Below are 18,106 nucleotides of genomic sequence, written 5' to 3' on the forward strand. Positions count from 1 at the left end.
GTGTTTTCTTCCTTTCTTTGTATTTTTATTTATTTATTTATTTATTATTTTTTACATTTGTATTTTTACAGAGTTATAAATATGACTTTGTGCATATGAAGGTGGGGAGCGGATTTTAAAGTACACTAAACCGAGTGTTATCAATCTGCAAGCACATCAGTTATTTTCGAATCTGTCAAGTTTTTACGATCTTGAACCTGTTTTACTTTTTACATTATAAATCAGTTGCATAGACCCTGAATGAAATGCTATTTTTATTACAATACATTCTTTCGTTGCCTCTGTAAAGATCATTTGCATAATAAAACTTTAAAGGTCCTGGCTCGTTATGGCCAGTGGTTTCTGGAAGAACGCTGTTAGACAGACAAGTTTCGCGGCGACAGCTGTATGTTGTTCTACCCATAAGCCTTTGAGCTAAATATAAGAAACTTAGTAAGCGCACTTTTCGGAATCGTTGACTCTCGGTGGAAAGTGCGTGTAGTGTTGACGTTTTCCGTGTTGTGCAATCCGCGTGGTGAATTTTGCAAAATGAATATTACTTCAGCAGGTATGGTATTTAACATATAGAAATAATAATATGAAGGTACATATACTATTTAAGAAATAAATAATTTTCATTTTGTTGAAAACACGTGAGAAAGTTTGCAAGTCATGCCGGTCAGTCTGCTAGAACACTTGTAAACTTTTTAAAATTTTTGGAATTCTAATCTTGGGCCTAGAAATGTGTATATTTTGTCTTTATTTTGCTTGAACATAATTAAACGGGTTACATTTAGCTTATTTGAATTATTGCTTTAAAATAAAAGATCATATTAATAGCCTTGACAGTTTGGAAAGGGCACGATAGTTCGGTTAATTTTTTGAAATAACTACTAAACCTTAAAGTTGTGACTATAAAATAATTTATAATGACGATATGGTAGATTGTATAAATTTTATTCTTATCATATATGTAGAATTGTAGATACGAACTCTTTTTATTTACTGTGCCCTTGTACATACTACAAGTAAAAGTAAAATTTGCTCTTAATACGCAATATTGTTTCCATGTCATAACACTGTGAAACGTAGCCATTTAATGATTGTCTGGTATTATTAGGAATTTTCATAGTGCTTGTATGGTATTCTTAAGAAATGTAATTAAAGACACTTGCAAGTACACTGGATCTTATTTTTGACATTAATAATATCTATAATCAAATGCTACGTTCATTAACTTTAAAGATTTTTCGGTGATGTACGGGGGAGGGGAGAAGAAAGAAAGAAAAAATAAATATTCTTATTTAGTGTCTTGTTTTGGTTGAATATGCAAACGGAACTATAGTGATACTACCTGAAATCGATTTCGTAATAACACGACTACTTGGAAACAGCATTTTGGTAAGATATAGCCTAAAATGTTCGCGGAAAAGAATGAGTAAATTAATTACTCCTTCCGTTGCAGTAATGAGTGTAAGAGTAAATTAGGGTTCTACACTTCTCGGAGATGTTGAATTTTTATGTTACTGTTTGTTTAAAGTGGGGGGCTAATTTAAGTAACCGTGCCGGTTTACTTTTGGCACACCTTTCACAATAACTGTTCAAAAATTATGATTCTTTCACTAATTTCCTTCTTATTGTTCGCTAAATGATTTGCACTGGGCGATATAAACATTTCTTACTTGGCATAGGTCAAATTCAAGGGAGCCACCGAAAATAATTGTTGAAAAGTTACAATTCTTTTACGATTTCCGTGTAAATACAACGTCCGAATATATGGCATAAAAACTACCGTGCAAAAAGCAAGAACCAACCAGTGCTAGGTGGCCACTATAAAGCACGAATTCTATCTAACTGAATCAGGGCAGGACGAGACTAGTGGGCCCGCGCGGAGTACGTTTTTGAAGGGGACAGGCGCGTCAGCGACGGTGGGTTTACGCGTAAACGAGGATAGGGAAAAGAGATGGATTTTGGTAATGATGAGAGTTTTAATAGCACTTGTCATGGTTTCATACTAGTAGCGCTTCACTTGTACAGCTTTTGTACACTGTGAGAGATATACCGCTGTGGAAAATAGCATCTAAGACAGTCATCTTTCATATACGCTCACTTATTTTATCCGACGTAAAGCATTTGTAATAATTTGACACTTGTAAACCTACAATATTGTTGTATTACTTTGTATATAATTGTATCGCCTGCAGAAATATTCCTTATAAATATATTTTTTCATGCAGAGTGTTGAATTTTATCTGTAAATTTTCCAAAATGCGGTGTATCAAAAGAAACCAGCACCGAAGTAACGTCGGTAAAAAATTAACTTCGAGCACTACAAACTAAAGGAAAGGGATCAGTTATAATTATGGTGAACCCATTTAATGTCAGATTCACTGCTTCGGTCAGAAGCAGGGTTGGCAAAAACCATTATTTTTATTGAAAAGACCAAAAACAGTTTTTTTTTTTCGTTTAAACACGGGTTTTTTGGGTTTAAACCAGGTGTTTTTGGTTTAAATAATTTGCTCTATGTATATATATCACATATGGACAAAAATAAATTTGTTTCGCCTTGGTGTTATTATACAACAACCGGGTTATGCTGGAAGGAGTCACATAAGCTTAAAGCGGAATCCAAGCCCGCTTACGTCCGAGAGAAACTGTCCTCCATTTGAACTCGAAACCGGGACTGATTGGTCACAAATGCCGACTCACTCACGAAAGACTCCTGATGAAAATACGTTGTACTGATCTTTAAATACTTGTTAATATAATTGTCAAGAGTCACTTCAGAAGGACAAAAAGATAAACAGTTGCACAAGTGAAACCATTATTCAGAATTACATATGGACAATTTCAAAATACTGCAGAGTACAGAAGAACGAATTTAGTCCAAGTTAGTTCACTAAGACTTTTATTAGTCCAAGTTAAAGAAATACAGCGACTTAATTTGCACATCAGTAAGAAAAGTGAATAAAGATACGGATTATTTAAGTCCACACTGACCCATTTATACATAAATAGATATCAAAGATACTTCTGATTTCAATAAATGCCTCTCGTGCGGTTTGTATGACCCCCCCCCCCCAAGTACGGCATTTCGATGTATTTTATCAATAGTAAACATTATTAGAACGAAACAATATTTAGAATTTTTCTTTGCAACTGCATAATAATAATAATAAACTGTAAAAAAATCACATAAGAAACATTCATGAACTTATACAAGAAACAAAAGTTGCTTTTGTAATATAATCCCTTTGGGTAATGAATGGGGAATTTAGGTACGAATACGATAGGAATACGAATAATATACGGGAGTGAAACGTAATAACCCACAAAGTGTGTCCATCAAGATTTTACGAACATTTTTTGCTTTTTGGTTTAAACCAGCCAACCCTGATCAGAAGTAATTTGAATAGCGTACGTGAATCACGCAAACTAATCACACGAATCGAAGCAGTGAATGGGAACATAATCCAGTAGACAATTACTAGTTCGATACATTTACAAAGTACACGTATCCTCCACAATATAGATTCATTTTTGACTAACCTAAAACCTAACTATATTGAAACTTTATAGGATAGGCCTATATTGGAACCAACTAAATTGATAATTACAATGACAATAACCTTATTCTAACGAGAACAAAGCAATAATCATTTTGCTAATTATAAATGTCAACATGGAAGCAGAAGCAAAGACCTCACCGTAAGTTTATTTCTTGACATCATTATAAAAATCTATGATTTGGATATCCTTTTCCACGAATAAATCTTCGTTAGGTGCTTTCATCAAATATATGTATATTGGTAAATCGATGCAATATCCCTCATGGAAAACCTTGCACAAATATAAGAAACAATTTTAAGCCAACACGTTTAATTACGTTTATTTCAAAGCTGCAATAAGAACAGTAATGAAAATTACTATTAAATGCCACTAAAGAACCATAATTTTGCAGAATTTAACAGATTAGGAACAAATGAACTGATTAACGAATTATGAAGAAACTTACATAATAACTTGAACGGGAGCTATTTGAATTCAAAAGAAGCTGTGAACTATAAATTGAACGAATAGAATCGTGGGTGCTATAAATTAAATTATATTAGAGCCAAGGATAGAAATTACTTGATAACATAGTAAGGTGTATATTAATAATTAAAAATTGCAGCACTCTAATGCTGACCGCAGATTTACGCTACGTTTCAATGACAGCTTTTAATTTTCTTATGTTTTTTGTAAATTTTAATTGCTTATTGTATAATGACAGCCTATTCTGATCTGTTCCCTCCATTGTAAAGAGAACTTGAAAAATTCCTTGAATCACTGCTATACAAATTTATCGATAAATTCTTTCCTACTCTAATGTTTTTCAGTAACACATCAACAACCCATCATCGTGTTCATAAATATTGTTGAGTATAAAATATTTTACAACCTGTGCTGTTTTAACCAAATCACTTAATGAACTGTGAATGAATTTCTCTGTACAACTTAGGTAATACAACTGGTTATTACCTACCTACAGGGCGGATTCTGTTTCTAAAGTCATTCCTCACGTTCTGTTATAGTTCAGGAAAATGCTAGTATATTCCAGTCTCCACTCATTTGTAATTCAGTTCTGTGTTTTATTTTCTTCTCTGGAAATTATTTAACTTTGAAAGCCGATCAGTACACGATGTAATGCGCTGAGAACCTACAGGGCGGATTCTGTTTCTAAAGTCATTCCTCACGTTCTGTTGTAGTTCAGGAATATCAGAGTACAACATTGGAACACCAAACCAACTCCATTGTCTTTATTAGATCCTCAAACTCTTACTCAATATGAAATTATTTATGCTTCAGCCTAACTAAAGCACTTCACACGGTTTTATAAAACACTGATCTATAATTTTAATTTCTACTTAGCTATAACCTAATAAATAATTAATAAATTCACGTACCTTAGAGTATTGGTGTTTTATTTAATTGTCGATCATTTGGATGTCATATTGACATCTTCCAGACGTGCATCTTGTTGAATTATTAGTTTAGTTAAGATGCTGATATCTTACATTTATTTTCCTTCTTCCAACTAAAATACTACTTTTTTAACACTCTACAAACACATAAACACACTATAAACAGTTTTCAAACACTAGTGAAATAGACAAAAGGCAATTTAAAGTAATGTTAAAAACTCTTAATGCGTACATTATAAAGAATAGACACATGAGTGTTCTTCATAATGTACGCATTAGTGGTTTTTATTTTTTATTTATATATTTTTTGTATGAACCAAAAATTATCCAGATAATTAACTAGCACATTGTCCATTGTGTTCGTAGTGGCGATTTAGTATATTTTTTCAGTGTTTCTATAACAAATTTATATTCTGCATGATTTTAGAGCCAATATATAAATGTACGTACTTGTCTGTGTAGAATTGTTGAGAAAAAAAATGCACCCAAGAGGATAAGAAACTAAAGTTTTATTAAATTTTATGCCACAAGAAGCATCATTATTTTCAGATTGATCCTACTTTGCTTAAGTTTTATTTCACGTTATATCAGTTTTCTGATGATGCCCATAGCAAAGAATGTAGGTGAAATATAGAAACAGGAAATAAATCTATAGAACAAGAACCGTAGAAAGTAATTGTTTCATTACGTAAACTGTTGTGTTCAGTGCGTGATCGACTTAGTAGGTATTACTTGTTCCGAAGATATACATATAATTCATTTCTTGCTTGGTCGATACGAATAAGATGGCAACTTAGCCATCGAATTGTAATCGTTGCTAAAGATTCAACAGACTATTCTTTAATTAATTTGTCACCTTATCGCGCTGTTTAAATTGTATTCTCATATATGTATAAGCTTCTAAGGAAAAAAAAAATAGTTCAATGATATAACTAACCTGATCAGTGCCGATGTATTTATGCCAGTAATATGATTTCGAGAGTCACTTCTGCTCTGATCCTCGGTCGCTCGATGTACGTAGAACAGTGAAATCATTTAATTCATGTAAAATCTATATGGAAAATGGGTGGCCAATTACAACTTAACTCATGTATCGAAAAATAACCAGAACTTAAAAGTAACCGAAGCACTGAGTATCAAAGCTATCCACAAATCACTTTACAGAATGTAACTCGCAGATTTTACCACTGTATACAATTGCAATTGTATCACGCTCCTGATCAAATGCATAATGAGAATTGAATTGGCCAACTGTTTTTCATATCATGGTGTATTGACGATTTTATGTACAGATAGTTATGATAATAGTTCCCAATGTTTTTTGACTTCCGACACATTTGAATAAACCCCTACGACATCGCGACACAGTTCTTTGATTTTTAATTAATAATACTATAAATTATAGTAATGTAAGCGTGTATGTTTCTAGAAACTAGTGACTCTATATAGTATTGACCATTATTGCTTTCGCTAGAGCTGTCGGCAGGTACAATCTGTCTCAAAATTGATTTCAAGTAATTAAGTGTTTCATGATCTTCATATTCTATAGTTTTGCGACACATCGGTTGGGAACAGGGTGTCTATCGGTCACGAAAGTCATGGAAAAGTCACAAAATTTAGCTTTTGAGTCACGATTTTTTTTTTTTTTTTTTTTAATCTGTACAAATATAAGTGAAGACCGGAAAATTTTGTTCTAAAAACGTCAAAATTTACCACCAAAAATGTCTATGGTCGGTTTTAGACGCTACCGAATCGCAACCAAAGTATGTTTCTATCGCATGTATGAAAATTCGGCCTGATTCGCACTTAAGAATGTTACGAAATTTTATGCTTTGGTAATGAAAGGGTCACAAAATTTCATTTTGAAATTTTAGTAGACACCCTGCGATAGAGGAAAGTAAAACACAGAACTGAAGTCTAATTACAAATGAGTGGAGACTTGAATATGCTAGTCTTTAATACAAGTTGTACTAACTAAAACTAACTCTATGGCCTATGGAACCCGAAGGTTCAGTGCCGCGTTCACAAAAGCTCTCCACTGACTTCTATCCTTAGCTAATTGCATCCAGTTTCTACTTTGTATTCCTATCTCTGCGAGATCCATCTTAATATTGTCCTCCCATCTGCGCCTAGGTCTTCCTAATGGTCGTTTTCCTATGGGTCTACCAGTCAAGACTTTGAAAGCGTTTCTACTTTCTTCCATTCTAGCTACATGACCTGCCCACCTAAGCCTCCTAGACTTGACGACCCTAACAATGTTGGGTAAACCGTATAAACTATGTAGTTCCTCGTTATGAAGCTTCCGCCATTCCCCATTCTCGTTCCTCTTGGGTCCGAATATTCTTCTCAGGATCCTGTTCTCAAATACTTTCAGTCTATGTTCTTCCCTCAAAGTAAGCGACCATGTTTCACAACCATACAGAACAACAGGCATGATTATCGTTTTATATATTTTAAGCTTCAAATTCCTCGACAGAATTCGCGACAACAAGAGATTTTGAACCGAATAGTAACACGAATTCCCTGCTTTTAGTCGACATTTAATTTCTTCGTGAATATGATTTTCGTCTGTTAATATTGATCCTAAATATTTGAAAGTATCCACTTTATCAAAAGCATTATTTAATATTTTAACGCCTCCACAATTTGCCGTATTACGGTCCCGACGCACTTCCATGTATTTAGTTTTCTCTGCATTTACTTCTAAGCCCATGTCCCTGCAAGCGTTTAATAAGATCTCTGCATTTATTTCTACTGTTCTCCTATCATCCCCTATTAAATTTACATCATCAGCATATGCCATAACCTGGTGAATGCCGTTCAACTCTAGGCCCTGGTTGCTATCTTTGATTTTCCTTATGGCGTATTCCAGCACAAAGTTAAATAATAATGGCGACAACGCATCTCCTTGTTTCAGGCCATTTTCGACGTGGAAGCTCGTGGACAAAAATTTTCCTACCCGGACTTTACTTTGGGATTCACTTAAACATATCTTAATTAATCTAATTAGCTTTCTCGGTATTCCAAGTTCTGTAAGAACGTTGTATAATGTTTCTCTCCTAACCGAGTCGTAAGCCTTTCTAAAATCAATAAATAGTTGATGTACCGGGGTATTGTATTCCCACTTCTTTTCGAGTATTTGGCGAATGGTAAATATTTGGTCGATAGTTGATCGATTTCGTCTAAATCCGCACTGATAATCTCCAATAATTTCATCTGCGTATGGGGTCAATCTTGCTAACAGAATATTTGAAAGGATTTTATAGGATGTTGACAGAAGAGAAATGCCTCGATAATTATTACAGTCAGTTTTGTCGCCTTTCTTGTGAATTGGAACAATGATTGATTCTTTCCACTCTTGTGGCAATTCTTCCTTGTTCCAGATAAGGAGAATGAGTTTGTGTATCTTGTTCCACAATTTTTCGCCTCCAGCTAAAATTAACTCAGCCGGAATTTCATCTACACTCGGAGATTTGTGTTTCTTCAATTTCTTTATAGCGGCTTCCACTTCTATTCGATTGGGTTCTGGAATATACGGTTCTGCGGTGTGTATCTCCTTTTCTCCACGCACATTAGTTTTTGGCTGCGTGTTCAGCAAATCGTCAAAGAAATCTTTCCATCTATTTAAGAGGCTATCCGTATCGGTGAGAACTGTTCCGTCAGATTTCTTTAATATATAAGCACGAGGTTGATAGCCTTTCTTAAATTCGCTGATCCCCTTATACATGTCCCGAATATTTTTATTTTTACTATTATCTTCAAGTTCCTTAATTTTAGCTTTCAAAAAATCCCGTTTCTTTGTTCTAAAAGTTTTGGAAGTTTCCCGCCTGATATCTGCGAAATTTTGTGTAGTTGTTTCATTCGGATTTTGTAGCCACCGTAATTTTGCCTGTTTTCTCTTCTCTGCTAGTTTAATGCATTCTTGGTCGAACCATGGTTTGTTCCTATGTATTACCGCGTGTCCCAATTGTACAATAATACAAGTTGTACAGCGAGATTAATTCAAAGTTCACTAAGTGATTTGGTTAAATCAGCGCAGGTTGAAAAGTATTTAATACCTCAACCTCAATATTTATAAACACTGTGATTTATTGTTGATGTGTTATTGCGAAACGTTGGAATAGGAAAGAACAGTTTTCGATAAATCACTGGAATAATTGCATGGCCCTGTAAGGTTAATTGTAACATTTGGTTGAGAAAGATTTACCTGATAGTTTCTTTGTTTCACAGTAACAGGATTTAACAAAAATAGGAAAGTTCCTGCATATTATTTCATCAGATGATAAGTGTAAGAGATATTATAAGGAATTATAATCTGTGAAGCGCACGGAATGAAACGTCACACGGAATCTATTTACCGTAATAAGTAAGATTTCCATACCTGTTTCTGGATCTCTTGGTTACAACTAGGTTGCCATTGAAGTTCGGGTTCGAGTCCTCAGCCTTCGGCTCGCCCAGCCTATAGGTTAAAATCGTCCTAAGATTAAAGTTCTATCTGAATACCTCTCATTCTAGCGTAGAAACTTCTTGTATAAAATAAAAGACAAATTCTGACCAAAGCATATACAGTGAAACCTCTCTAAAGCGGGCAGGCATGGGGAATTAAAAATTGTCCGCTATAGAGAGGTTTCAATATTTTCTTACATAAATTAGTAAACAAGGGAATATGCAATTACAATCAATCTCAGGTAATTTATCAAACCGTTCTATACCTGGAGGCATGTTGACATCTTTGGATTCTCCACAAATCGCTTTGAAAGAAATTTTGTGTAATCCGTAACTTCTCTATTCCTTCGTTCGAGGCTTTGAAATCTGTGACACCCATTTCTGCTGCTACCTCCAAAGCCTTAGCTTGTAGCATCGACTCTGACACAGCAATGTTTTGATTTCGCACTCTACAGAACCATTCAAAAACTACTTCATTCACTTGCACACAAACACTGTTCAAGCACTGCGACACTGTTTTTTATGCCATCTTCACACCATAACTTCATTAACTTGTCTTGCGTGTGTGTGTTTTTTAATTATTTCAGTTGCTTGTTTTACTGATACAAAAATGTTCAGCTATCCTTCGCACACCTCAGTTTTCTTTCCCCTAAAATTCAATCAATTCGAATTTTTCTTTTAACATTAGTGGTTTCCGTAGCATTTCGAAAGCTCACAAAAACTTACACTCTATTGCTTATTCGATGCAGAATGACTTAGGAAAGATTTCTTTCTACAAATAGAGGCACTGAGACAATATGCGTATACACGGGCAAAAAAATACCACATTTATCTTCTGCTTGATTAGGGATTCTAGCGGTACAGTACAATGACATGCCATCCAAAACTGCGGGCAACTGTCAATCACTTTTGATTCTAAAACAGGTTGGTTTGGAGTGGAATGCAAGCAAAGAACATGAGGGTGTTGTTAAACATACACGTTTCATCTGGGTTGCTGAACAGCCGGTTGAGGAGCCAAAATGTTATCACAATGCTTCCTTGGTGACACATGTATGGATTATTTAAAATGTACTTTTACTGTACTTTTCAAGTGGTTTCTAGAGACAGTGTCCGTAGTACGAAGGTAAATAATACTTATAAAAGATAGGAAAGACTGTCCGTGTCCGCTTTAGAGAGGTTTGCCAGTATGTTTTTTCTTATTACAGTGTTCGGAGATTACAAAATATGTCCGATACGGGAGGTGTATCGCTTTATAGAGGTGTCCGCTAGCAGAGGTTTCACTATATTATTTAATAAATATCGTTACAGTTTCAGCAAAGGATCATTGCCTTCATCAGACGCATTATAAAATATAATTCCTAAGACTACAGCTTTTATATCTTAGAAAATGGGAGGTCATATCTAGAAACCAGGGTTGGCTGGTGTAAACCAGCTGGTTTAAAAAAACTGGTTTAAACCAAAAGACGAAAAATGTTCGTAAAAGTGTAAGTGTTCGTAAAATCTTGATGAATACACATTTGTGAGTTATCAGGTTTCACTCCCGTAGACCTAAATTCCCCACTCATTACTCAGAGATTATACCACAAAAGCAACTTTTTTTTTTTTTTTTAAAGAAAAATAAGTTTATGAATGTTTCTTTTGTGATTTTTTTTTTATAGTTTATTATTATTATGCAGTTGCAATCAAAGGAAAATTCTAAATATTGTTTCGTTTAAATATTGTTTGCTATTGATAAAATACATCGAAATGGCGTATTTTTTTGGGTGGGTGGGGGGGTCATACAAACCCTACGAGAGGCATTTATTGAAATCAGAAATGTATTTGGTATCTATTTATGTATAAATAGGTCAGAGCCGAAGTGGAGTTAATAATTCTTATCTTTATTCAGTTTTCTTACTGATATGCAAATTAAGTCGTTGTATTTCTTTAACTTGGACTAATAAAAGTCGTAGTGAACTAACTTGGACAAAATTAGTTCTTCTGTACTCTGCAGTACTTTGAAATTATCCATATGTAATTCTGTATAATGGTTTCCCTTGTGCAACTGTTTATCTTTTTGTCTTGAAAATTATATTAACAAGTATGTAAAGAACAGTACAAAGTGTTTTTATCAGGAGTCCTTCGTGAGTGAGTCTGCAGACGTATCGCATTTGTGGCCAATTAGTCCCGGTTTCGAGTTCAAATAGAGGACAATTTCTCTCGGATGTAAGTTGAGAAGCGATTTGGATTCCGCTTTAAGCTTATGTGACCCCTTCCAGCATAACGCGGTTGTTGCATAATAACACCAAGGCGAAACAAACTTATTTCTGTCCATATGTGATACAAATACATAGAGCAAATTATTTAAACCAAAAAAACCTGGTTTAAACCAAAAAATAGTTTTTTTCAATAAAAACCATGCTTTTGCCCACCCTGCTAGGAGTCAATAAGATCCGTTTTTTCACTTGTAACAATTTTTAATTGTTATTTAAAATTAAAATTACTATTTATCAATTTTAGAAATCGTTCAAAGTGAAAGGATGGATCTTATTGGTTCCGAGATTACTTCCTTTCATTTTCTGATATATATAAGCTGTAGTCTTAGAAATTAGCGCATTACTAAAACAGTGTAAATTACTACATACTATTGATGTGAGTTTCAACATTTAAAAGTTCTACAACAATGCTACAATTGTTTTGGAATGTTCTTAATATTAAATATCAAAGCACGTTGATGTTCAGCATAATCACTATATCATTTTTTAGGTAATTGACTATTGGCATCAAGCAGGCTGCGTTCGAAGCGAAGCGGCGAGTGTTAGCTAATAGGAATTAGTGTTACTTACAAACTGAAACGTTCTCTTTCTGTAATAAAGATTTTATTGTTCTTTTTAAAATTTCAGCTGGGATTATATCCCTGCTAGATGAGGAGAATCCAACGGTCAAAGTCTTCGCCCTGAGGAAACTTAATTTGATTGTTGACGAGTTTTGGCCAGAAATTTCTGAAGCAATTGAAAAGATGTAAGTATTCGTTCAGTAAAGTTTGTAATGGTAATTGTTGTCAAAGAGATTATGTAAGTGAATGAATAGAAAACAACACGCAAACTTTCGTTCTCAGCAATTATTTAATATTATGGTACGTTTCCAGCTCATGAATGGAGCTCTTCTTCAACTTATCAAGTGACAACACACTCAAAAAATAACTAAGACATGACAGTAATGTTGTTAATTTGATACATGTCTGATTCACGTTATCACGAAGGAAATAATAACTGAAATTCCCAGTGATGGTGTGTTATCAGAATTCTAGACTGGATGCCTAAGCAGCATTTTTTTTTATGACACTGTCTTTTGTAATTCATTTATTATTTTTCTTTTGCTCTGAAGATTAGCACCGGGGTCATTCCATGTCAAATCAACAGACTATTCAAACAAAGTCTACCTTACTTTACCAGATTTTGATGAAATTTGATACAGTTCTTGGAATCACTAGAAAATGACAAACTTCAGCATATGGAACACATTCTAATACCTCAAATCACTCACCTAGAAGTATTCCTTATCATTCTTTTCTCCATCATTTCGAGTGAAACGCACGGATCATTCATCTTAAGGGGGCACACAGTGGTTTATGTGAACTGGTTTCGAAATCACAGGCCCGCAAGTTCTCAAAATTTACGAAAAATTACATGAGTAACATTTGTTCGCTTTCTGCTGACCTAAAGGATACAAGACGTTGGTTAAGGTGTCATTTTAAGGCTTATGAAAAGAGCTTTCAGGTGATAGATTAAACTATAGATTAAATAAATAAGTAAAGAATAATGGGGATGTCTTCCCATTCACATTTTATTTTATTATTATTATCATCATTATTTTAAGTACAATTTCAAATGAAATTTGCGAAATTATGAGAGCATATGAGAACATTCCTGGGCGTAATGGGAACAAAAACATAAAAACTGGGACTTTCCGAGAAATGAAGACCTATAATAATAATTGTATATGGCACAGTTGAATGAAATCCTATTTAACAATACGTTAATTGGCAGTAAAATTACTATGTTTATTCTATGTCACCCCTATAAGTGTTACTTAATTTAGTTATGAATTATCTCAAGATTAAATAAAGTAAAACATTTAATTTTTCTATCAGACTATTTAACTTATTATTATTATTTGGAATTTTGGAAGATAATTAGTACAGGCTAGAGTCTTATTGATGAATAATAGAAGATAATGTACAAAAGTCTGTGATAAAGTTGACTGTTAATATTTTCACATATCTTACAATACAATCTTTGTTTTATAAGTTTGTGGTTTGACATCCTTTCAGTTCTTCTTATTTCAGTTATCCTCTTAATGACATCCAAATACAGTTTGTAATATGTTATTAATATAATCTTAATCTATAATTGGATTAAAAATTAATTATAACATATTAAAAGCCTAGTTACTGTAATGTATATTTAATGGTTTGAATAATAATTTATTCAACTGTTTTGTACACTTCAGTATATTTCCAATTTTATTTTAGTGAAATACTGCATGAGGACCAGTCATTTGATGAACGTAATTTAGCAGCGCTGGTGGCAAGTAAGGTATATTATCACCTAGGATCATTTGAAGATTCCTTGTCATATGCGTTGGGAGCTGGAGATCTCTTTGATGTTAACAGCAGGACGGAGTATGTTGATACCACAATTGGTAAGTTGAAGGGGAAGATTACTTTGCAAAAGGTCATTTTTATTTTAGCTTTTAGACGTTTCATCAAAAGTTACTACTTGTTCCTGTAATTTTTTTCCTGCTAGTAGTACAATGTCTTTAGGTATAAATGTGAATAGTAGTTTGGATTCCATTTAATACATTGCATTGTGCCCTTTGAATTATTCCATGTTGAATCGCCAGGGGGGGGGGGGGGGGGAGTTGCTCGACAGTCAGGTATTTTTTTTCTTTATATATTCATGGAAATTTACAATACTCATGATGTGCTGAGAAAGATTATGACATTTTTCATCTGCCGCCATATTGGATTTAGGCTTAGTTTTCTTCACGTGAAAATAAGAGTGTGCAGTGGTGCAGAAAACAGACTGCTGCACAGTTACTATGAAAATTAGAAAGTTCAGGCTTGTAGTAGCTAAAGCAGAGATATTTGTGTTTCATTAAACATATAAAAGCAGGATAATGTTTCGGTAAAAAGAATTTTGACGATCTCAAATGCACCTATTAAAAGTACAAAATTTGCCAATTTCGAAACTTTGTAAACTCAAAAGTATATGAAACTAGAGGATGTGGTTTTCTATTTAAGAACTATGACTAGAAGGATTTACAGAAATGGTAAAATATAGTGGCTGGCTCCGAAAATAAGGCATTTTGAAAAATTTCAAATTTTTCAATGAGGAGCAAGTAGTAATTTGAAATTTTGGCCCTAGATATTTCTACTAGTTCTGAATAGGAAGTGTGGATTTCATTTTGTAGTTGTACTGATGAACGATTTACAGCCTCTCAAAATAGTTACGTACAGTTTTTTTTTTTTTTTAATTATTATAACTTGTTGCAAAATCTCTGCAGATATAAATATCAGAAATATTTTAGAGGGAGAAATTCTGGGGGTGGGTTGGGAAACAACTTTGAAAATTTGAATGGGGACCCTCATTTTCTATTGCAGATTTGGATTCTACGGAAATATATAATGTTTTTTTATTCGAAACATTTTTTTCCGTTTTGTAATAGATGGCGCTGCAGTCATTGAAAATAGTTTCTTCACTTTGGAGTTCCCACATTTCATTCCAGAATATATATGTGATAAAAGATAACAATCTTTTGTCTTAAACATTTTCTCGACTCGTATAGATGGCGTAGAAGATTGCTCTGCATTCAGCATTCATTCAGATAATTCAGAATATGACTAGTGGTGGTTATCGTAGTTGGCTTCCTATTATTTTATTGGCTGCATCTCTCCGTGATCCATGCCTATGTCATCGTACAAGCTACCCGATATTTTTATATTTGACACTCACGTCTTTAATTGAAAAATACGTTAATCTGATTGTTAATTAAGAAGTTTACCAATCGCTTCACTCATTTATTTTCTATTACTTTTGAAGTGTTTTATTTTACATTTTGGATTCTATTGACAGCACATTGAATTGGATATATATATTTTTACTGCATTCGGTGAGTTGTCTCATTTGTTTAGAACTGTGTTCATTTGTTGTTTTAGACTTCCCTATGCTATGTAAAAGTGTCGCAAGCAGGGGCGGATCCAGGACGGACTTCTGGGGGGGGGGCGATGGGTTGTAATACTACTACTTATAGCTACTTGTATGAACTCCAAATTCTGGGATGGGTTTTATTTATATATAAAAAATAAGGAAGTTTCCTCTTCTGTGGGGGGAGGGAGGGATCGGGGCAATTGCCCCCTCCGCCCGTGGTCGGAAGTCTTATAGGACGGCAATGTCCGTCCGTCAGTTGACAAATATCAGGACTGAAACGGTAAAGATATCGAAAAGAGGTCTTCTGCAATTGATTCAGTATCCCAAAAATTGCTTCCATCTTCCTTGTTGACCCTCTATTCAGACCGGAAGTGGTTGAAATTAGCAATGTCCGATTTCAATGCGTTTCGTCGTAGAACAAAAACGGTAGTAGATAGCGACAGGCAGTTCTTTGTAATCGGTTCTGCGTTTAAAGAGAACATTATCACCCGCTATATTCTGTAGAAACTGGAAATGGTTGAACTTTACTAGTACTTCCAGTTTTAATATTGATTTCTATAGAGCAAAAACGTTACGAGATACCGAGAAGAGGCTTTCTTTCTTTTTTTTTTTTTTTTTTCGATTCAGTCCTAAGAATAAGTTTTATTTTCTCCATTAACCCTTTGTTCAAACCACAAGTGGTAGAAGTCAATCGTTTGTGGTTCTAACGTTGATTGCCAAAATAAAAATAAATAATAATAAATAAAAAAAGACAAGTGTTTTATAGTAATCGATTCAGCGAAACACGGAAGTGATCGGAATTTACTTTCCAGTTTCAGTACTTATTTCAATAGAGCAAAAACAGTAATGGAGATCAGAAAGCTGTTTTTGATAGATTCAGCATTTCAAGAATGATTTTCGCCTCGACTTTTATTTATCTGTTGTATTGGGAAGTGGTGAAAATGATGTTTTTTTTTCGGTTACAACACTGATCCCATAATAGATAAAATTAAAATAGTTAGCGTCAAGCAGGGCGAATCCAGGATATGATCAAGGAAGGGGCTAAACCATAATTTGCAGCTTTATCCAGTGTATTCCTGAGCGTTAGAGGGGGGAGGCTATAGGCCCCCTTGGATCCGCGCCTGTATATATAATATTTATTCAATACTAAGAATATGTTTCATCTCTGACTTTATTGCAACCGGAATTGATTGCACTTCCGGCTTTAATGGTAATTTTCATTCTTCAAAAACAGTAAGCTATATAGAGTAATGGCTTTTTGGATTCAGCATCCGAGGAACAGGTTTTATTTCTGATCTTATTTCTCTGTTGCAACCAGTTATAGATGTACTACTTCAAGTTGAATTCGGATAGTCTGGAAGTCTACCGTAGTTTCATGGCTAGGGAGAGAGACAAATGATAAAATGCTTGATAGCCACCAACGATTAGTACTACACGTTTCACCTAGTTGCACTATCACGTTTGGATTTCGAAATAATTTTTAAAGGCATTTCAGGTATTCCTGTTATGTTAAATTTGTAATTACTTGATTGTTGTGCATTATGTAATCTTAGTACAGTTTATATATTGTTATTACTCCTGAAGCAGGAGATTGTTTGCCTCTATTTAACTTTTGGATATTATTTCTCATACTTGCAGCTAAATGCATTGACTACTATACCCAGCAATGCGTGGCTATTGATGAAGGCTCTGGTGATTGTAAGAAGATTGATCCGAGGCTCGAAGCAATTGTTGATAGAATGTTCCAGCGATGCTTGGAGGACGGCCAGTATAAACAGGCCGTTGGCATTGCTCTAGAAACCCGAAGAATGGAAACCTTCGAGCAAGCAATTATGCAAGCTGTAAGTGTATTAGTAGCACTGTATAGGTGTAAAGAGATTAAGTCCTCGATTTACTATTTGCTCGTTTAGTTTGCTGAGTTAATACACTTCGTACAGTTAGTGAATATGTACTGAGAGTTAACATTAACAGAGAAAATCAATGTCTTACAAAATCCTGACTGCCTTGTATCTATGAGATGAAATGTTCACTTGCTCACATCACTTAATATTCTTCCGATATAAAAGCACTTTGACCCAATGTAGTGTTATGATTCGATATCCTTCGTATTTAAAAAAAATCGTCACTGGGCAGGATTATGCTGAACGTAAACTTAAATGTTTTCGCTGAAAGACGGAGGCAAGAATACAAAATTTCGTGTGTATCGTGTTAGTATTGCTATAGCAATAACATATCTTTTATATGAAGCAGGATCTGTGTTTGTATGTTTGCTCAGTATACGAATTCACACCGTTGAACCATTCAAAACGAAATTTTAAATATAGTTAGCACTTGGGGTTATTACCACATTATCCTAAGGGTGGGAGAGGCAGGTTAAAAAATATGCCGAAAATAGAGTATGTCAGAAGCCCCTCAAGTTAGTTAGATAAATTCGATATATACAGGGTGTTTCAAAACAACATTGACAACGTTTGGGAGGTGATTCCTGACACAAAATAAGACAAAAAGTATAGACCAACCTAGGTG

General features: G+C 34.3%; 1 protein-coding gene across 1 annotated transcript in view; it reads left to right on the forward strand.

The window, feature by feature from the left end:
- The first annotated feature begins 388 nt into the window (after nucleotides 1-388).
- The window catches only part of Rpn2 (Regulatory particle non-ATPase 2), a 161,196-nt gene continuing 143,478 nt past the window's right edge, over nucleotides 389-18,106 (forward strand). Inside the window, exons 1-4 of the mRNA XM_081769646.1 lie at nucleotides 389-547; nucleotides 12,272-12,389; nucleotides 13,903-14,072; nucleotides 17,219-17,421. Of these exons, the coding sequence (XP_081625772.1) occupies nucleotides 529-547; nucleotides 12,272-12,389; nucleotides 13,903-14,072; nucleotides 17,219-17,421 (510 nt within the window). The 5' untranslated portion in view covers nucleotides 389-528. The remainder of the gene's footprint in view (nucleotides 548-12,271; nucleotides 12,390-13,902; nucleotides 14,073-17,218; nucleotides 17,422-18,106) is intronic.

The sequence above is a fragment of the Thermobia domestica genome, chromosome 8 (assembly GCF_964235325.1).
Source record: "Thermobia domestica chromosome 8, izTheDome1.hap1.1, whole genome shotgun sequence".
Classification (NCBI taxonomy): Eukaryota; Metazoa; Arthropoda; class Insecta; order Zygentoma; family Lepismatidae; genus Thermobia; species Thermobia domestica.